The sequence below is a fragment of the Sitophilus oryzae genome, unplaced genomic scaffold (genome assembly GCF_002938485.1).
Source record: "Sitophilus oryzae breed Bouriz unplaced genomic scaffold, Soryzae_2.0 scaffold_494_pilon_pilon, whole genome shotgun sequence".
Taxonomy (NCBI): domain Eukaryota; kingdom Metazoa; phylum Arthropoda; class Insecta; order Coleoptera; family Curculionidae; genus Sitophilus; species Sitophilus oryzae.
Window position 1 is genome coordinate 568,737 of NW_022147078.1, and position 22,419 is coordinate 591,155.

Genomic DNA, 22,419 nt, shown 5'->3' on the forward strand with positions numbered 1-22,419 from the left:
ATTAGTGGATAATATTAGTGGATAAAAGCTCGCAATTAGTGGGATAAATTAGTGGTTGAACAAAGCTTTATTCGTTTTGATTGTGCTTTAATAGCAGTTTTTCCAGCTACATCGTACCAATAATGAAAATACATTTATGGAAACAATTAAGAGCTATATCATATGCTCTTTAATACCCTATAAGTTCAGAATTTATTTGGCCGAATTAAAATAGATAAAAGGTTAAAACAATTTAAAAATTAACAGAATATTAATAACCAAAATAATAATATATTATTATTTAGTATTTTACATACAAATATCACACCTTTCCATTTTACTTGCTTCATATACGGCGTCCACGGCTATGAGTCTCTTTCTCGGGAAAAATAATTTATGAGCTTAGCAACGTGTTCTTGATCATATTCGCTAAATCTACGAGGCATTTTTGTAATAAGAAAAATTAAATTTTGTTTGACAGTACAGGGTGTCCCACTAAGAATAGCTCTCGGCTGTATCTCGGAAAGTATTAGTCGTAGGGCCTACGGGAAAAAAATATTTATAAGGGACTATGAGAAATTGGTGGAAATTATTTTCAAGTTTGTAGAACAACCGCTAGGGGGCGCAACTGCAACAAAAATTAAGAAAACGGAGTTTTTACACAATTTTGCCTAGATAAGGTGTACTATAAGTAATAGCTTCTTAATCTTCAGTAAATTTTGAATATTTTTTGTTGTAGCCATTTTCCCTATCTACCAAAATAAAGTGGTGGGGGAAGGTTAGATCTGTTTTTATTTAAACATTAATAACTCTGGACCGGATGATCGGAATCCAACAAGCGAGGACTCGTTTAAAAGAGCGTTTCTTACTCTATATTATACCATATAAACAATAATAATAAGTTTTTGAACGTAGACGCTAGGGGGCGTTGTCTTGCAATTTAACAAACATTGCGCGTTTTTTCAAAAAAATTAAATGCAATAGTATATGTAATTTTAGCTGATCGGAAAGAGTAGAAAACGCTTAAAAAGTCAGCGAAAACCGCATCTTGATATCTTCTTTCAAACCGAAGATATTAGCAAAATTATAATAAATACCAAAAAATAAGCCTTTAATTACCTTATTTTTACAACACGGTATCAGTAGCCCTCTTGATTATGCCCATTCTAACAAAAAATGAGGTAGAAACAGTTAGTTTATTTTAAAATCAACGAAATACCAGAATACCATATAATACCAGAGGTATTAATATCTAATAATTAAGATATTAATAACAGCGGACAAGAAACGATGATTCAGTGAAGTCATGGTAGGCTTTGGAAAAAAGTTGCTTTTGACGTAATAGTATAAACGTCAAATTGTTCATAGATCAACATTTTGATAGTCTTAGTAGCGTTTTTTTTATTGCTTTTTCAAAATGGCAACAACTTCAACTACTTCAAATAATAAAACAATAAAAACGCTGCTAAAGCTATCAAAATGTTGATCTAATAACAATTTGACGTTTATACTATTACGTTAAAAGCAACTTTTTTCCAAAGCCTACCATGTTCACTGAATCATCGTTTCTTGTTCACTGTTATTAATATCTTAATTATTAGATATTAATACATCTGGTATTATGGAATTCTGGTATTTCGTCGATTTTAAAATAAACTAACCGTTTTTATCTTATTTTTTGTTAGAATGGGCATAATCAAGAGGGCTACTGATACCGTATTGTAAAAATAAGGTAATTAAGGGCTTATTTTTTGGTATTTATTAGTAGTGGGAACTATCGAATGAATACTATCGAAACATTCGATAGTTGCAATTCATTCGAATAATTCGATAGTTAGTAAAAAACATTTGTTGAAAACTATTCGGATAAAAATTATCGAATAGATGCGTCATCTGCCTTGAAATATTGTATTCTAGTAATTCGGCAGCAAAAACCATTCATTTATAAAATTCATTCATTTATGAAATGCATTTATTCGTCAGGATCGATTATAATAAAATATTAACTGAATTTTAGTTGTAGCCCGGCGACGTAGGTTTCTTTCCAAGAAACCCGACAGCGGTCGGTGGCAATGCTATGAAAGAAGCCGGCATCTTTGATTTTTTGCGGAGTCAGATATAGATAAGGACACATTATTTTTTTTATTGAGGTGCTAGTATTTACACAGAAAATACATTATGAAGGGCGCTGGTGCCATATTTTGGTATTAGTTGATATTAGCAAAGAATATTATTGTTTGGCTTTAGTTAGTGATAGTATGTCTATATATTCTGAATTTTTTTTATTAATATTCTGTTGTTACACTGCAATAATACTTGTTATAAGAAAATTATTTTTAATGTTTTTAAGCAAAGACTGGTTTAATAAATAATAATAACAATAATAATTTGTTATACCTATTAACAACAAAATTTAAAATGATTTAATATAAATATTTTTTTAAGTAGTAGCAAAATATAAACAACAAATTAGATGTCAAAATTATTTATATTAGATCCTATTTAAAAATAATAGTCTCTAAATTTTTTGGCAACGTTGGTTTATTAAATAATAATAATTAAAGAACTAATTTGTTATATTAACAACAAATTTTAAAATCATGAAATATAAACATTTATTAATTTTCTAAGCATGCAGTGTAATGGAACGAAAATATAAATAAAAATTAGAAATCAAAATTATTTATATTAGGTGCTTTATATTACTATTTAAAATTATATTTACTTTTACTGGCATTTACTTTAAAAAATAAATGAAATATTTCTTCGCAAAAAACTACATGTAAGAGAATTAGCATAAACAAAATACAAACATCGTTAACTTTTTTTTTTAAATTGGCACGTGTAAAACTTTCATTTTAATTTTCTCACCCCATAGTTTGAGTTCGATAACCATTTACTTAACCACATTACTTAAATATGATTATTAAGTTCAACTAATTCATATTATTACAACATCTAAAATACAAATATGTATTTTTAAAATTAATTGTAAGTTCATCTCATCTCTCTTAAAAATTGCTACTTCTCAAAATTTCCCATTAAAAAATAGACCACATACCATATAAAATTAAATAATTGAAAGATCTGACTACGGAAAACCACACAAATTTTCGGAAAAATTTTGACCACCTGCACACAATCGTCAATAAATAAAATTAAAAATAACTACTATTTTAGTATTTTAACTATTTTAATAAACGCAAAAATAGCACAGTATTTATACGGCGAAGTTATAAAAATTTGGAAGAACTAATAATGCACGACGCATACAAAAATCAAACGAATACTAAATTTCATTTATCAAAAGCATTCGATAGTCGTGGCTCAACGATAACCATTTAGTCGCACGGCGAGGTTGTCACATATGCTTTAGTATACAAATGAATGAATGATTTTATTCGAATAAAACCATTCGATAGTTGAATTCATTCATTCATTAACCATTTGATAGTCTAATTCATTCGATAGTTCCCATCGCTAGTATTTATTATAATTTTGCTAATATCTTCGGTTTGAAAGAAGATATGAAGATGCGGTTTTCGCTGACTTTTTAAGCTTTTTCTACTCTTTCCGATCAGCTAAAATTACATATACTATTGTATTTATTTAAAAAAAAAACGTGCAATGTTTGTTAAATTGTAAGACAACGCCCCTTAGCGTCTATGTTCAAAAGCTTATTATTATTGTTTATATGGTATAATATAGAGTAAGAAACGCTCTTTTAAACGAGCCCTCGCTTGTTGGATTCCGATCATCCAGTCCAGAGTTATTAATATTTAAATAGAAACAGATCTAACCTTCCCCCACCACTTTATTTTGGTAGATAGAGGAAAATTGCTATAACAAAAAATATTCAAAATTTACTGAAGATTATGAAGCTGTTACTTATAGTACACCTTATCTAGGCAAAATTGTGTAAAAACTCCATTTTCTTAATTTTTGTTGCAGTTGCGTCCCCTAGCGGTCGTTCTACAAACTTGAAAATAATTTCCAGCAATTTCTCATAGACTCTTTAGTTATAAATATTTTTTTCCGCAGCTCCTACGGCTAATACTTTCCAAGATACAGCCGAGAGCTATTCTTAGTGGGACATCCGGTACAATCGATTTTTAATTTTGACATTGATCGAATACATCAATAAAACTCTATCTTTCATCTGGTTGTCAAGTGGTAGAGAGAGTATGACAATATGATGACGTAACGTTGAACGATCGCTGAGCATTCTTTACTGGTCTTGTATATAATGTAACACATCGATGCTTCAAATTCGTTTGCCTGGTACTCGGAAACTCTTTTAAACTAACCGAAATCAAACAATTGATCCATCCTCTCAGTGTCATGGGTAACACAGTGTCCAAAGTGTCCACGTCCTTGGAGAACCGGTTCAGGATACGACCTACGGGTGTCACATCGAAAAATAATGGACACGGCGAGCGCAGGATGTTGGACAGGAGAGCTAGATGCAGCTTCCTGGCCGCGTTCAAGCAGCCCACGAACAGGGCCAAGGCCGCGAAGAAGATGACCACGACTGAAAAGGGTATAAAGTAATGTGGGTTGCGTGTCTAGATCATATAAGCTTCGTGGATAAAGCTGTATACCATAAGTTATCTATCTTGTAGACAAGATGTACATCTTTCAGCGTCTTTTAGCTCAATATCAGTTTTCGGACTGTGAATATAAACTCACAAAAAGTAAAGACTAATGATTTTGAATGATTTTCAAACATTTACATCTGTTTTGTCTCTAGAATTAAATATATCTAATAAATAATATGACAATAATTTTTCGTCCATATCAGTGTAATTTTTAGTTAAAGATTTAAATTTATTTCTTAAAGATGACATTCTAGACTGGTCAAAGACGTATGTTTTTGATTTTTTCAATAAATATGAAGCAATTTTACATATCCACGTAGGTTATAAGATCTAAGACGGTAGATATATAGGTGATTAGCTGGTCTTGATTTGTTTTATCGTGTGTTTATAGATTTTTAAAATCAAGACATTTAATATATAATTTAGAAAAACAGTCAACTTAAGTTTAATGGTTGGTCCATGCTTCCGAACTTAACCCTGACACTAACGTTAGTCCTAACCTCAACAATATGAATTAGCCTTAATAAACGTTAGCGTTCGTGCTTTCAATGCGTCGATCTTAACATTAATCGTATCGATCTTAATTTGCGCATGCTCGAAACTAGAAGTTTTAAGAATTTTTAAAATGATATTTGACATGCTATATTTGACGGTTTATAAATGTTAATCGTTTTTTTTTTGGTCTAGAAATGATTAATGTTTATTCACAAACAAATAAATGTTATCATTGTAAAAATTAGTTTCTCTAGTTTTCTAAATTCCAAAAATACTTGTAAAGTTAGGTAAACTCTAAACATATGTTTCATATGTGCGCAAGCGCATACTAGAATATTATTAAGACAAGTAGAATTGTGAACGGAATTTCCTTAAGTTCAAAAGGTTATTTTTTAGGGTTAATATTAAAGGTAAGGTTAGGACTAATACCCGAAGTATGAACTTTAAATATAATTATTTTTTATCGCGAAAGGCCAACAACCGTTCCACACGCAACGACATTGTAAAAACCTTAAAAAGCAATAAAAAATTATAATAACAAGCTTCAAACAAGCTAAAGGCAAATCAACTAAGCTTCTAACAGTATATTTTAAAAATACTCCTAAGTGCTCTACTAAAAGGCAGTTAGTGTGTTAGAGTGTTAACAGTGGTTAAAAAAAATACTAAAAAAAAAACACGAAAAATAATAAATAACAGAAAATAAAATTATATGAAATTAAGAACCTAACCAACATAGAGCAAGTTTATGAACTGACACATGCAAAAATTAAGATAAATTTTGCGAAATAATAATAAAATAGTTAAGATTTAGTTTAAAAATATCAATAAATAAATAAGAGTGTGATTTTAGTGACAAAAATAGTTAAGGTAATGACACTATAAAATGTATAGTTAAATATGGAAAAATTCTACATTTTGTTAATGCAGAAGTTAACTAAAATTATGCACTTACCTTGGCCTATGCCTAAGGCACCGTATACACCTAGGTACATGTCTCTTTTGGCTGTGTCAACAGTGTCGTTGATATATATGTCTTGATCGTCAGCCCATACACCTTTAGAAATACGAAGGTTTAATTATATAAATGTTATTCGATTTATAACAGTAATTTTCATATTCAAAGCTTTAAAAAATTAATAAAAATAGTTTTTTATAAAAAAATAGTCCATATTTTTCTGAGCGCTCTGTATAATACTTAATCAGTTATTAAGCTTCATTCAGAACCTCGAAATTAGTGGAATAAATTAGTGGTTTCAATTAGCGTAGAAGTTAAAAATTAGTGGTAGTAATCCGGTGTTTAACCATAGTAAATTTTTGTTATTTTTAATATAAAATTTAACTGAAGTGATTAAAAAGTACTCCATCAATACAAAAAGAAATGCAACGAAGTTACAATTAAGGAATAAATAATAAATCAAATTCAATACAAATTTCACTGGTTTTAAATGACGCCCTTGTATATATATTTTTAAAGTAGATCAACCTAAGACGTTTATGGACTAAGACTACTAGATGGCAGGACCGGTTTCCCTACAGAAAAATATTTTTTGTTACTCTGAATTTTGAAGCTACCAATAAAAACAGAGAAAATAAAAATCGATAATTTTCGGACTGTGCCAATTGGTTACTAATCGACCAGTTACTTTTTATCTATTAGATATGCTATTAGAAGCTGGCAATTATACAATTCGACCATTGTAAATATCCGACAAATTCTTCAAGGCCGACAAGGCCGATGCTTCTCACTGATAAGAAATAAAAATGTTTGTTTAGATAATTTTCGAGATATTTTTTCTTTCTGAATGCACATTTTAAAATATTTTATATTCTTTGTCCCCTTGACCTATTAATCCTGGTTGCACGTATGGAAGTTCTGTTTCTTCTAGTTTTAGAAAATGTTCATATTTCTTTTTTCTTTGAAGGTGTAGTGTAAAATTAGATTAATTTATTAAGTTTAATTATAGTGTTTAGTGTAGCATGTTAGTGTAGTCTACCAAAAATAGTTTAGTAGTGTTTTTATAGTTTATTTTGTAGTTAAGTAGTAGGTGAAGGGATAATTTTGTTATTTTTTCTTTTTGTTTGATAAATTAGTAAGTTTGATAATTTGTTCAGTGTAGAATACAAAAATAAGTAGTTGTGTAGTGTTTTAAGAGATTATATTCATTTATTTTGTAGTTGAGTAGTAGGTGAAGGGGTATTTGGGTATTTCTTCTTTTTGTTTTTCTTGTAATAATTGTAGTTCTATTAAGTATTGTAATAGATACACTATATCTTCCTTCAACTTCGTTGAAAAGTGCGTTATCATATAATCTTGGTTTTCTGGTAGCAGAATATACGAAAAAAAAATCTGATCAAATTTATTTGAAATTAAATTAATCTAGCCTTATTAATCAAATTAAACTAGTCAAATAATAACAATAGTTAGTTTCAAAATATTATACAGGGTGAGTTTCCTACGATGTTCTCTATTGGCATCTCGGAAACTACTGGAGATAGAGAGTCGGTTAATGGGGGAAAGAATTGCAGTTTTGTGGGGTCATAAATATGCGCCTTTCGGGATTTTCGGAGAAGTTCAAGGCTTATTAGATATTTCGAAAAAAACAAATTTTGGCTATTTTAAAACTTGTCTCTAATTCCATTATAATCTACCGTATGATCGAATAAAAACGGCGTCAACGATGGCTATGAAGTGAAGATCGCTGACATTTTATATGTAAAATTATATGGCAAATATCATTGATCGTCATTTCATAGCCATCGCTGACGCCGTTTTTATTCGATCATACGGTATTTTAGACAAAAAGTTTTCAGATAAAAGTGGTAGATAATCACATACCTAATGAGTGTGTTTTCTGTTTTTTTTTCTAAAGTCTGTCATTTTTGACATATGACACAAACATATGTTTTTTTAGTAAACCATAGTTGGCCATGACTTCATAAAAAGCGCCATTTTTTAAGCTTTTCAGCGATAGGTATAATATCTTTTTTTCGAAAAATTACAAGTTATACCCAATTCTTTTCTTTCTTGGCTAATTTCCATAACAATAATACCATACCAATTAGTTAGCATCAAAAAAGTAAAAAGTTTTGTTTTCAAAAAAAAAAATATCGTAAAATTAGTACAGTACTCAATTTAGAATAAAATAATCTAAGAATGAAATGATTCTTTTATAAACCTGCATTAAATCAACTTAAAATAGGTATGTAACTTTTTTTTAAATATTAATTAACAGCCAATTAGCATAAAATTATCATAAATTATAAATAATGTACCAACATATCGAAATAATAATTTCTTTGTTAATACGGTTTAGAATTCTTAAAATAACAGGCAAAAATAATCCACAGTTTACAGTAAAATAACAGTTTCCTTTAAATTTCTTAATCAGCTGATCACTATTAAAGTTCGCAGATACCCGGGCTATATTATTACATTACTCTGAGGAAAATAACGAAAATAATCGATATTTTTGACTCCGCCCCGAAAGGTTCACGATTTGTCCTCCAGTTAGCGGCACATTTTGTCTAGTCGGTTGACCAACTTTAAGAATATATAAACAAGGACGACGCGTAGAAAATTGTGACGTCACCTATCAGCATTTGACTGAATAGTTCACAGAGGGCGCGAGCCTGTGAAGAATAATATTATGGCGTGTCTAGTTCTCTGCTACCATATTTACACCATATATCTTAAAATCACGTTAGATTTTTCTATTTTTATTAAGATCGTTAAAAAATACGTTTTTATGTGGGATTATTCTTTATTACCCCAATATTAAATTTACTTTTATATTTTTTACTACTAGAAATTAAAACTTAAATTTTTATAATTAACAGGTTACTGCCATTTTTATCGAAGCACTAAACACTACCAAAGTTGTTCGGATGTTCGAGGCGTTCGAGGGTTCGAGGTTAGATTCGTATTTTGTGGATTTTGCTTTTGGCGTTAAATACTTTGAGTTTTCAATTTTGTTTTCTTGTACCCTCTTTATTATTTTTGTAATGAAGGGTGTTAAAGTCTGTTTTGTGAAGGGCTGTCTAAATAACTTTGAAGGCTCTCCAGAAAAAGTTTTTATAACTGTTCCTTTGGATGAAAGCCGTCGAAGAGCCTGGTTTGAAGCGGCAAGACATGTCAGCAAAAGTACGAGATTTTGTTGTGAAGATCATTTTAACGTAAGTTCCTTAAATTTTATTTTACAATTAATTTTATATCTACGTTAAAATACATTTAGAAAATTGGTTTTTATTTACCTTTGTACCTGGTGGCAAACCGCGACACTTTTGATAGGTGACGTCAGAGATTGCAAAAGTGTATAATTGAAATTCTTAATATTGATTAATTTTTAAAAAAAAATGGGATGAAATTGAAGTAAAATAAAAAAATACGGGTGTCATAAAATTGTATGAAGAATAATTATTTGCAATAAAAAAAACTATGGTTAAACTCCGGATTTTCAATTAGTAGAAAAAGTTAAAATACTTCAAAATTTATAAGCTAATTATTAGCAATAACTATGCATACAACTGACTAATGCTGCTAGGATTTTCTATTAATTTTAATTGTATTTTTTAGACATTTTGAATGATCGTAAATTCTTAAGTATAAAGTATAATTGAAACCACTAATTTATTTCACTAATTTAGAAGTTCTGAATGAAGCTTAAGGAAGGATCATCGCGATTAAGGTTGGCCCGACCGCTATGGTACTTCAAAATGGCTGCCTTAAATTCACAGAAATACTTACCCAACCATACGTTTGAACCTATGCTAAATGCCTGGAAACACATGTTCAACAAAACTGTTACTATGACAACAAACACACCAATCGAACTCAAGTAGTGTTTGTAAACCTGCCAACTGACACTGCCAGTCTCAGATTTCTCGGCATCGATGAGTTTTTCACCTTGGACTGGTCCATTCTTCTCTGCAGAACCTAAAAGAAAAAATAGCAAAAATAAAATTGAAGGATTTGAAGGATACATATTTTTTTATGAATGTTTTTTATGAACTTAGTAAAAATTAGAGTTAATATAAAACCGTATATAATAAAATAACTTTCGTTGCACATCATAACACGACCACCAGCAAACTCCATAAGACGACGCATGGTGTCATTGATGACGTGCAACGAAAGATGTTTTAATTTCCCTATACTATTCTAGCTTTCTAATTTTATAATGTTTGTTTTTAAATTTTATTAAAAAACGAGAATTCTATCACCCGGCCGGATAGCCCGGGCAGCTGTGGCCATTAAACCAAAATACTACTACATCTATATCTCTGACTACTACCACAGATTATACAGATTATAAACTTTGTTTTTTCTTTATTGTTTTTCGTGGTTCCAATTTTCGGAATCGGGCACTAGTTAGGTTACTAGTTACTACTTGTGTGGTCTGTTTTTGTTTAAATGTTTTGTTCATTATTCATGTTGGGGACTTATTTTTAAATTAACGTTAATCGTTAGGCAACCAGTATTTCTTTTGCATAATCCAAATTGTCACTCTAAATCGCTGTCATTTTTAGACAGATGTCACTTGTCTTGTCATTATTCAATTCAAGGATATATAGAATAAGGATATTCGACTGGCCCAAAAAAAACGTGCCGTATTTTGTCGAGGAAGTCGATTTCGTCACGACCAATGGGCGTCGAGTATTTGAAATTGAAAACATATAAATTGACGGTAACCTATGTTTTTTGACTCATTTCACTGACAGATGTGATGAGATTATTGTTGTAATTTTTAGATCCAAACGTTTTTTGAAAAAATAATGTATTTTAAAGTTATTTCCTAGAGGTTTGGTTTGGCCTTCTATATTCTGGTATTTGTCTACTAATAAATAATATCTTATTTTGTATTTCGATGTATGGAAATCCGCAAGTTTTGTATCTGAAGCCGCAAAGAAATTTCGCTCTATAGTGAGAAAAATGTTATATCTTTTCAGACGCGTAGAATAACAAAATTTCTTATTTCAGATGTTGTAAATGTGAGTGCTTAATGTCAAAAATTAAAATATATACTTGAAATATTGGTTGAAATATTTCAAGTTATACCCTTTGCCCTTTGGAAGTAAACAAATATTGAAGAAAGTGTTGTGCCTTCACAGAATTTAAATTGGCATTAGGAATAGATTTCCTTGATTTAATAATGATATTGCTCATAGAAATTGATAATATACTATTTTATATTCACTCGTTCAAGTGCTGATCTATTTTTAAATTGAATATTTATGTAAGTATTATGTATAACACAATATAAATAATTTAAGGACATAAGAAGTTAAAATTTCAAGTGCCAATATTGATTATTTTTCCAGTTTTATTCAAATATATTGAAATTAATATGGAAACAAAAGTTCATAAATATTATTCTTAATAACAAGAATTGAGATTTGGGCATAAGTTTGAAAAGCCATGTCAGAAGAGTAGGATTAAAGACAAAGTATTAAGGTAACATATATTTACATAAAGTTTTAATAACACTGACAATTTTATTTGTTTATGTTTATTAATTAAAATTTAGTTGCAATTTATTTCATATTCTAATATTTTTGAGAAAATTTTACTTTTATACATACCTGAATATTATGCTGCTTTTTTATTTTAAAGTGTGCCGACTGTGCTGTTATTTTTATACTAGTAATATTGTATACTGTAGGTATCGTATTCATATATAGTTATATATATATATCAGTAGTATAGATACTTACTTTCTTTCTATGCGTACTTATATCCTTTATAGTCTTTCTAAGTGCATATAATACTACTTTTTTAAGAGAAGGCAGTTTTTAATAATCTATTGTTAATTCCCCTAATTCTGTGTCCCCTGGTTCTGCTATACAACAATTATATATTTTTTTATCATTACTGATTTTAAAAGTTTCTTTTCAAAGAATTTGACCATATATTTTTTTTTCAGAGTAATTGGGCTGTTCCTGAACAATATTGAATATAAATATTCAAAAATATGATAAACTGCATATCCTACTAAGTAGATCAATACCAAAATTCCATTAGAGAAATAAGTTAAAATTATGTTTTACTTGTATAATTTTCTTGCTATTTGTCCACCATTATTTGTGACTTAGAAATTAAATAGTCAAAAAGAATTTAGTACCAGTTTTTATTTCCCAAAAAAAATAATTGTTAAATAATTACATATTGCTTAAGATACAGTATATTATATTGTGTTTATAGTTGATAATTCTAGTTCTTAGTTGTTTATAGTTGATAATTAACAATATTTCTGATGTTAGATATTATATTAGATAAAAAATTTAATTACCAACAGCTACCTACCTATGTAGCTGCAGATTATTATATTGTGTAGTAGGTACTGTATAATTCTTTAGTTCAAGAAACAAATATCAGTACAAGTATATAACCAAAAAATGTTGATGCAAATTCTTTGTATAACATACGTACCCCTATGGTATTCAACTTTTCATTGTTCTTTTAATTAGATACACAATAAGCACATTAATTCGTTTATTAAACAACCAAAACTAACTACTTAAATTCACAATATAAATATCACAATAAATGTATAAGCTTTGATCAATTCCTATTATTAATAGGTACCTGACGACTTCATACTTCCCTATCCTACTAACACACTAGCCAACTAATAATAAATTTTATTTATTAATATTATAATATTAATTAATTTTTTTATTATTTTATTAATATTCATTGCAAACATTTCTCTTTCAAAGGGTCTAAATGTTTTGTCTTTTTACTGTGTCCCTGTAATATGTTATCAATTAACAACAGTTATCAAATATGACCTGGACAATAATAATTGTTTTACCTTTTTTTCAAACTAAACTCTTTAAACAAACTATATAAATAAAATTTATCTCATAATCTAACTTGCTGCTAGAATTTCTTTCTTGTTATTCTATGTTCCTGTATTGTTATTCTTCACATTATCAATTTCTATGAGCAATATCATTATTAAATCAAGGAAATCTATTCCTAATGCCAATTTAAATTCTGTGAAGGCACAACACTTTCTTCAATATTTGTTTACTTCCAAAAAATGTCAAAGCATATAAAATTAATTGAAATAATATTTCAAGTATATATTTAAATTTTTGACATGCACTCAGATTTAGAACATCTGAAATAAGAAATTTTGTAATTCTACACGTCTAAAAAGATATAATAACATTTTTCTCACTATAGAGCGAAATTTCTTTGCGGCTTCAAATACAAAACTTGCGGATTTCCATACATCCAAATACAAAATAAGATATTATTTATTAGTAGACAAATACCAGAATATAGAAGGCCAAACCAAACTCTAGGAAATAACTTTAAAATACATTATTTTTTCAAAAAACGTTTGGATCTAAAAATTACAACAATAATCTCATCACATCTGTCAGTGAAATGAGTCAAAAAACATAGGTTACCGTCAATTTATATGTTTTCAATTTCAAATACTCGACGTTCATTGGTCGTGACGAAATCGTCTTCCTCGACAAAATACGGCATATTTTCCAACATAGCCCGCTATAGGGAGTTGAATATCCTTCTTCTATATATCCTTGATTCAATTCATTATTCGAATTCTACGAATGTTTAATCAATCACAATTGTTTTTCTCCATCATTTACCGGATTAATAATACAGTTCAATTACAAACAATTCATTATTTATAGTGATTTACAGTAATTTTATTAAATTATACGAATATTCAGAAAAAGTCTAATACATCTTTTTCATAAAATCATCTAGGGAGATAATATTTGACCTTTTGAAAATATACATGGGATTTGTTATGTGCCGTGTTCCGATGCACCACACGGTATATTAGTATATCTTACCTTTCCGTCCTTTGGCACTATCTTCAGACTTTTGTCTTTGCAATGACCCGTTCAATCCAGTGTTTGATCCAGTCTCAGAAATCGATTCTGATACTCTTGACCTGTGCCTAACTATCTGCCTGGGACCATCCACTGACGACTGGTGACTAATTCCTACCAGTTGTGACTTGATTTCGTCCAATTCTATAATATAATCCATGATAATTTACACTAATCTTTATAAAAAAAATGTATACATGCTTTAAATGACACCGTACAATCCAAGAAATCAATCCTAAACAACCTAGAAAAACTCAAGGTCTGTCGCATAGTAATATTCTTAGTACCTTACCTTATTTGATTTCTTGTAACTACATCAAAAATATATTTTTTAAGCATCTTAAACGGTGAGAGTATGAAAGATTCAAAGAGTGAAAATACCCCTAATTTTTTTCATAAGCTTAATTTTAAAATAGGTACGATTTAGCTACTGGCATATGCGTTTCAAATTATGAATTAAAATAAATAAAGGTCTAAAATACCCACTTGAATTTAATAAAAACGGAACGCACTCAATTAATAATTTAGGAACGTACTTAAAATTTTCTAAACAATATGAACCGATCTCAGACACACCCTAAAATGCATATTGACAAATATGATAATGACGTAACGTTGAACAATCGCTGAACAGCCTTTAGTTAAATTTTCAATTCTTTATAATGCAATGCAAACCCCAGAAGAATAAGTTAATATAGAGAAGATCTAAGTATTAATTTCTTCGGTCGTACGGCGTTTTGGTTAATAAAAACAAAAAAGGTTTGAAGTACGTAAAACCTTCTCATGAACTGGAAGAAGCTCAATGAAATATATATAGAGAAATATGGAGTTATATACAAAAAAATATACGGAAAAACACGTAACATTCTACACTGATATACGTAGGGAGCCAGAAAGTTAAACAAGCAATAATTGTTTTTCTATTTCACAGTTATTTTTCTTTTTTCTTGTATTTTACGTACCCACAGTAGATTCGGTATTTAAAGAAACATCTAAAAAATTAAAAGAAATACATCAAATATACTGTTAAAGTTATCAAAAACTCGTAATTTAAAAAAACTTCTATAAATGAAAAAAATATATTTAAAAAAAAATAAAATTAAATAAAACACTTGCCTTCTTCATTATCACTATGTTCCTGGATATGCTGCATGAGGAAATCAGCAAAAGCACCCTTCTTAGCCAGCAATTCCTGATAGGTACCACTTTCAGAAATTTCCCCGTTCGTAATAACCAGAATACTGTCGGTTTGAGGCAAATAAGTGATACCGTGCGTAACCAAAACTCTTGTCTTGTTCTTCAAAAGACCTATAAAGAGAGTTATACAGTTAAAATGACTAAATTAAGCCGTCATAGTAACCTTTAGGTCCTAGAACTTCATCGAAAATGTGTTTTCCTACGTGTGAGTCAACTGCGCTCAGTGGGTCGTCCAAGAAGTAGATTTCTGCGTCTGCGTAGACCGCTCTCGCTAAGCTGACTCTTTGTTTTTGACCACCAGATAAATTAATACCTGAAAAAGAAAACATGGATGTCCATTACTGATCCTATTATTTAGCCATTTTTTTCCCAGATTACCTTTTTCTCCAATCTCTGTCTGGTCTCCGCCAGGCAGCATCTCAAAGTCGGGCTTTAGAGCGCATGCTTCGATAACCTTATCATACAGAGTCTTATCATAAGATTTGCCAAAAAGAATGTTGTCCTTTAGGGTGGCGTTTTGGATCCAAGCTTGCTGAGAAACGTATGCTATACTGCCATCGGTATTTACCTATATTTCGAGGAAAATAATAAACTATAGTAAGGTATAGAACGTTCAGTCATCGTTCAACGTTACGTCATATCCTTGTATATGAATTTTTAAAGTAGCTCAACCTAAGACGTTTATGGATGTAAAGCACCAGATGGCGGGGCGTATTTCACAGACCTTTACTAGAGAAAAATATTTTTTGTCACTCTGAATTTTGAAGCGGCCAATAAAAACAGAGAAAATAAAAATCGATAATTTTCGGACTGTGCCAATTGGTTACTAATCGACCAGATACTTTTTGTCTATTAGATATGCTATAAAAGCTGGTAATTCGGGTATTTACAATTCGACCATTGTAAATACCCGACAAATTCCGCAATTGACGTAACGTTGAAGGTTCGCTGAACATGCAGTATACTTACCCATCCAGATATTTTATCCATTTCACCCAAAAAAGCCGATACTAAACTGCTTTTTCCGGAACCGACAGACCCTACGACAGCTGTCAGTGATTTCTTTGACAGTCTCACGTCAATGTTCTTCAAAATCGGGTCTTCACCCCATGAGAAGTTTCCATTTTCAATTACCAAAGGATAATCTGTAACATAAGCCAAATTTTAATCATACAATTCGGGCACAAAGAGGAGAATATTTATTCTACCTTCTGAAGGGCTATGACTAACGTTGCTTGGATCTAGTTCATCGGCATTCATGAAAGTGTTTATTCTTTTTACAGACACGTATGTCTAAAAAAATAGTGTGTTCATATAAATATCGTAATTAATAATAGCTAAAATACATTGTAATCGGATAAAAACGACATTACTATAGTGTTAGAAGTAATATTTCTGATCGACATCAACTGTCAAGAATTTCAGATGTATACAGAGTAAAGCTCGAAGTGAAATGCTATTTCGATGCCTACTATGACGTCGTTTTTATTCATTCTAAGCACTTACTTTTTGTGGTTATAAAATATACTCTGAACACTGCAATTTTTTAGTACAAAGGTTTCTGTCAAATTTAAGACCTTACAGGAATTTAAATAGGTACTTAAACAAGAGTTGTAAAAGTTATCATACGATCGAAAAAAAAACGGTGTCGAAGACGGCTGGGTAATGACTATCGTTGATAATTTTGACCAAGTCAAGGTTAAGAAGATTATAATTATTTTTATATTGAGTAGAAATTACTTTTAAATGGTGTAGTTTAAAATTCGAGATTTTTTTTTAAATAGATTTTTGTGTCTGAAAACGTTCTATCTATTTTTATTTATAATGTTCTATCTCTCCCTTTTTAAACTTTCTATAAATGGTGTTAATTTTCAGTAAATGACGTCTATAGATTGACCTCGCCAAAATTATCGTCGATTGTCATTCCCAGCCGTCTTTGACGTCAATTTTTTTATCATACGGTATATAAGAAAGTAAATCAGAGTATATTTTCCCCCAAAAAAAGTATAATAGTCAATTTGTAAGCTTAAAATAGAAAAAAAAGTCTGTTTCTTGGTATTTAAAATTATAAAATGTTTATATTAAAACAATAATGTTTAAGCTCATAAATTCACTAGATACATACTATTAAATAACAGCAAATTAGAAGGTACAAATAAATTATTAAATATGACTAAAAATCAATATTATTATTAGATTTTCATATTTAAAAAATCCTATGTGTTTATTTAATGAAATACAACGTCTAACTCAAAATATAATACAGGGTGTTTGAAATGCACGGTCAGTGATACTTCTGATCGAAACGTTGTGTAAGCAAAATAAATAAAGACAATGGAAGTCCGAAATTCCTTTAGTTTCAATACTGAATAATTATCTACCATATTCAAAGTAACATTACTATTCAGTGCCTAACTACAAGAAATAGTAAAAAATAATAATGGTATTTTCTTTTAAATTTTAACATCCTGTATGCATCTTTAAAATTATTCATTTCTGAACCCATATTTATAGCAACTTTTTTTTCATATTTTTTTATGACGAATCACCCTCTTAAAAAAATAAAAATAATATTTGTACCTTCCAAAAATATTAAAAAAAAATAATTAAATTTTGTTATATCATTATCTAATAACAAACAATTAACATAAAGCCAAAGAGCACCAAACTAACAAACAAATAATCCTACTGGATGTTTCTAATAACTAATTTAACCTTCAGACAATCTACGTTTAGTATAGTATTTAATTGTTATAACGATGTATAGTATTTTAAGCTAAAGATTGATCACGATGACTGGAATAATTATAGTTTTTTTAATGGAATGTTGTCTGCAATAATTTCACGTTAAAATTAATAGTTGTTAAAAGAAATTCTTTATATTAGAATGCGTTTACAGTAAAGTATTAATAATCTACTAGAAAGAAAAAAATTGTAGATATTCTAAATCACTAAAAGAAAAAAGTATAGTAAAAAGAACTATTTTAAAGCAATTAATAGATGAGACACTAATGAACAAGATAAGTTACTGATTGTTATATGAATACGATGGATCTTAAATTCTGAAAAAATATATATAAAATCTTAATATTTTTTTTCTTTATAACAAAGATAAGTCTTCCCAATTTTGCCACCGGAAGTTTATTTGGTACGACCTGATACAGGGTGGTCCGAACTGTATTCCGGAATGAAATTCCGGTTTCATTTTTATTTCGCTTTTTTCGAAATAATTTCTGAAGTAACGTCAATATTTGGGTGAAAATTGGTGACTGGGAGTTTTTTGACACGAGAAATTTGATTTTGATATCAACACCTACATATTTTTAACTGGTTTGAAGAATAATAACTTTTCGTCCGTACCTGTATAAAACTACTGAGTTCACGTAAAAAAGGTCTCTTAGTAAAAATCGCTACGAGTAATGGTTCTCGAGATTTTTTCAATACCTGTCATCGTTGACATAAATTAAATATGTTGACTAAATAGTTATTAGATTGAAATCATAAATTTAAAATGTTTTTGTGCTAAAAGTTCAACAGAAACTGTTTTATCGCCAATTTTTTCGAAGAAAATTTTATGATTAATTTAAAAAAATAAAAAGCTCACAAATTTATGATATCGGTCAAATAACTATCTACTCAACATGTTAATTTTTAGCCAATAATGACATGTATTGACTATTTCCATTCTAAATATCTTGAGAACGGTTGCTCGTAGAGATTTTGACCAAGGCACATTTTTTACGTAAAAAATCACGGAAATGTATATTTTTTCACTCAGTAGTTTTATACAGGTACGGACGAAAAGTTATTGCCCTTCAAAACAGTTAAAACACATTTAGGTAGCGCCCCCTACAAATAGGAGTCATATTAACATCAAAATCAAATTCCTCATGTCAAAAAGCTCTGAGACACCAATTTTCATCCAAATATTGACGTTACTTCAGAAATTATTTCGAAAAAATCGAAATAAAAATGAAACTTCTACACCCTGTATCTCCGGAACTAAGCATTTTAGGACGTACATTTATACGAACTTTTTTACTTATTTTTATCTGTAGAATACGCTGGCGAATAGAGTTCGTACCACCCTGTATATAAGTTAATTTAAGAACCACCGAAAAAAATAGTTATAAACATGGCCAAAACACCACTGCATAAAACCCCACAAATTACGGGACAAAACAACGCTGAAAGAGAATGGAACGTATTACCAAAACATGTTAACGGTGCTTACTTGGACCATATTGGATATCATCATGGGCAACATACTTAGAGGAAACCTTAAGATATTGAATAGCGATATAGAAACGTACGCTTTGCTCGCATCTAGCACGTTGTTCTCGTCCACCATGACGTAAGTGGCAAAACTGACCAGTGACACCTGGCGGGAGGGGAATGGATGGCGCGCACATGCAAAAGAGGAAACACCTAGCTCTAAATGTCTGTATTCTCTATTTGTATAAATCCATAAACCGTGTAAATTATTAATTATAGTAAAATGAGTCACTAAATGACTTAAAAATGAGGTATTTCTCAATATATTTTCGATGCGATATGTTTTACAAAATACCCAATAAATACAGGGTGTCAAAAAATAGTGTATCAAACTACTGTGGGTGGTTCTACAGATAAAAATAAAACAAAAAGTACCTAGGAATACAGGGTTGTTCACCACATACGACACACAGTATTGTAGCTAAACGATTAGATTTTTACAAATTGTAAGTTTTGGGTTCGTTGAAGGTCTATTAGAGCTACAATTTAAAAATATTTTTACAAGATATAGAGTATTTTTTTAAATAGAACAACCCTGTATATTATTACATTTTTAGATTCTACTATTAAAATAAAGGTAAATTTGATTAAGGCTTATCACACTTAAACCTTACCGTTTTTGAAGTATTTTCAATTTTGTGAAATTGCAGTAAAAATTTTAAGGCTTCGTTTCTCCAAGGGTATCAAAGTTTTTAATACCTAATATTTACTGAAGTTTATCTATTGATCAGTTATTGTGTTGCAATAATAAAATAGTATTACTTCATAAAAAGTGTCTAAAAATTTATTTTAAATGATTCCTAGCTTTAAAAGGCAATAACTTGTTTAGTTTAAATGAACTACCCTGTATATTTTAGGAGAACCGGATGCACAATTTAATTGACTATCAAATTGTATTAAACCATTTTTTACATATCCAATATATTGGGCTTGTTTCTCTCCTGAATTTCCTGTTTCACAATGTACCGTTTGTGTCCGGGAAGGGTTCATAGTTTCACAGTTGCCGGGAAGAGTTCATAGTTTCATAGTTGTCGATTTTCGAAAGAAATCAGTACATGTATATTATTTCGTATATTTTTCATTTTATTGATTTTATGGAAAGCACTGTTCATTAAAATGTTGTATCCTATGTTATAGGGCTTGTTTCTCTCTACAATTTCCTGTTTCACAATGTACCGTTTGTGTCCGGGAAGGGTTCATAGTTTCATAGTTGTCGATTTTCGAAAGAAATCAGTACATGTATATTATTTCGTATATTTTTCATTTTATTGATTTTATGGAAAGCACTGTTCATTAAAATGTTGTATCCTATGTTATAGGGCTTGTTTCTCTCTACAATTTCCTGTTTCACAATGTACCGTTTGTATCCGGGAAGGGTTCATAGTTTCATAGTAGTCGATTTTCGAAAGAAATCAGTACATGTATATTATTCATTTTATTGATTTTATGGAAAGCACTGTTCATTAAAATGTTGTATCCTATGTTATAGGGCTTGTTTCTCCCTACAATTTCCTGTTTCACAATGTACCGTTTGTGTCAGGGAAGGGTTCATAGTTTCACAGTTGCCGGGAAGAGTTCATAGTTTCATAGTTGTCGATTTTCGAAAGAAATCAGGATCTATAGGTACTTACCAACAAAAGATATGATATAGAAAGAAATTATTTAAATCTGTGTAGTGTTTAGTGGTAAACTAGTGTTTGACTTTGTGTATTTTAAACACACGAAAATATCAATGAGAAATACCTCACCATCCTGTAAAATTAAGCATGGACCTACAAGAAAAATGAGAGATTATAGGTTAACACAACCACCTTTGAGCTGGAAAGTAAAAAAAAGTCGAAAGAGAATCAAGATAAAAATAAATAAACATAATTTTAAGGTTATGAGTTGCTCTTTGCTTCCGGCCTTCCTTTTTACCTCCACTGTATATACCAACAGTATGGGTAGTAGTCCCATTGGCATGCCCATTATGCCGAACAGTGTCAAAGACTTGAAGGCCTTCTCTGGTGTCAAGATGTTCGACTTGTCGCTCAGTGTAAAAGAAAGGAATGTTGCCAAAACTACCTAATTTTTAATGGGAAAAAGTATCTATAGTCTGTCCAGCAAAAGAATATATTACAGTAACAGATGTCATGTTATTTATTCCTTTGAATAAAAAGATTACGAAAGGAGTATAATGCTATCCATGTATTCATGCATGGCCGGAAGAGGACTCTAGGGTAGGGATCCTTGACAGTTCTGTTTGACGATTCACTTGACACATTTGAATTTGATTTGACATTTTGTGGATTTGTCAGCCTTTACTGAGCTTATTTTATGTTATTTATTATTTATTCTACTACTGATAGTTGTTAAAGGTAGTAAATCTAGGACATTGTGGCAAAACTTAAATTAACAGTGACACTATTGCGATTTATCGAAAAATATATAAAGTAAAAAAATTATGAAATATATAAAAAAATATATAGAAATCGAGGGAAATAATGGAATAACTTTTCGCTAGTAAGTGACTATATAATATATGTACACATACGTGTAGTAAACCGATCATTTATGAAACTCACTTAAAATTAACTAATTATATATTTTTTTCTTGCATTTTTGCTTTTATTTACTACTTGTCAAAGATTAGATGTCAAAGAATTTAGATACGTCAATTTGACTTACCTGCTTCAGTAGCGTGTCGGATTTTTTTGTTAATAAATAATTATTATAACTTATCTATTTTTATTAGAATTATATATTTTTATAACAACTACCAACATCTATTAACAACACAAAATAAAACAACAAATTATTGAGTCTACGCCACGTCAACCCTACATCATATTTTTACACGTTTTGAATAAAATTAGAACGGCACTAATAAACCGGAATTTAAGTCGGCCATTTTAGAGTCCCGTCGCGGTCGATCTAAGATTTTTGATATGCTCCTTCCTTAATCTTTTTATTCAAAGGTTTATTCTGTTATTTTCTTGGGTGCCTTCTGTTGAAATCGTATATA

General features: G+C 29.8%; 1 protein-coding gene and 2 long non-coding RNA genes across 7 annotated transcripts in view; 1 reads left to right on the top strand and 2 right to left on the bottom strand.

Moving 5' to 3' along the window:
* LOC115886683 (multidrug resistance-associated protein 1) overlaps positions 1-22,419 on the bottom strand; it is a 51,045-nt gene that overhangs the window by 11,254 nt on the left and 17,372 nt on the right. Inside the window, exons 8-18 of one of the 4 annotated variants that reach the window (XM_030905942.1) lie at positions 19,375-19,521; positions 16,349-16,433; positions 16,110-16,285; positions 15,519-15,708; positions 15,304-15,453; positions 15,060-15,251; positions 14,906-14,935; positions 13,905-14,087; positions 9,817-10,005; positions 6,025-6,126; positions 4,287-4,510 (exon numbers count right to left, since the gene is read on the bottom strand). In XM_030905942.1, the coding sequence (XP_030761802.1) occupies positions 4,287-4,510; positions 6,025-6,126; positions 9,817-10,005; positions 13,905-14,087; positions 14,906-14,935; positions 15,060-15,251; positions 15,304-15,453; positions 15,519-15,708; positions 16,110-16,285; positions 16,349-16,433; positions 19,375-19,521 (1,668 nt within the window). Of the gene's footprint in view, positions 1-4,286; positions 4,511-6,024; positions 6,127-9,816; positions 10,006-13,904; positions 14,088-14,905; positions 14,936-15,059; positions 15,252-15,303; positions 15,454-15,518; positions 15,709-16,109; positions 16,286-16,348; positions 16,434-19,374; positions 19,522-21,332; positions 21,480-22,419 lie in introns of all 4 variants that reach the window. The other 3 variants (XM_030905943.1, XM_030905944.1, XM_030905945.1) reach the window with 3 other exon arrangements.
* Positions 11,228-12,594, top strand: LOC115886685. 2 transcript variants are annotated; one of them, XR_004050928.1, is made up of 3 exons: positions 11,280-11,305; positions 11,391-11,523; positions 11,993-12,594. It is a non-coding gene; the product is annotated as an uncharacterized LOC115886685 (long non-coding RNA). The 2 variants fall into 2 exon arrangements; XR_004050927.1 differs by having other exon boundaries at positions 11,228-11,523.
* LOC115886686 lies at positions 12,548-13,047 on the bottom strand. Its single transcript, XR_004050929.1, has 2 exons — positions 12,946-13,047; positions 12,548-12,819 (listed from the first exon to the last, which is right to left on the bottom strand). It is a non-coding gene; the product is annotated as an uncharacterized LOC115886686 (long non-coding RNA).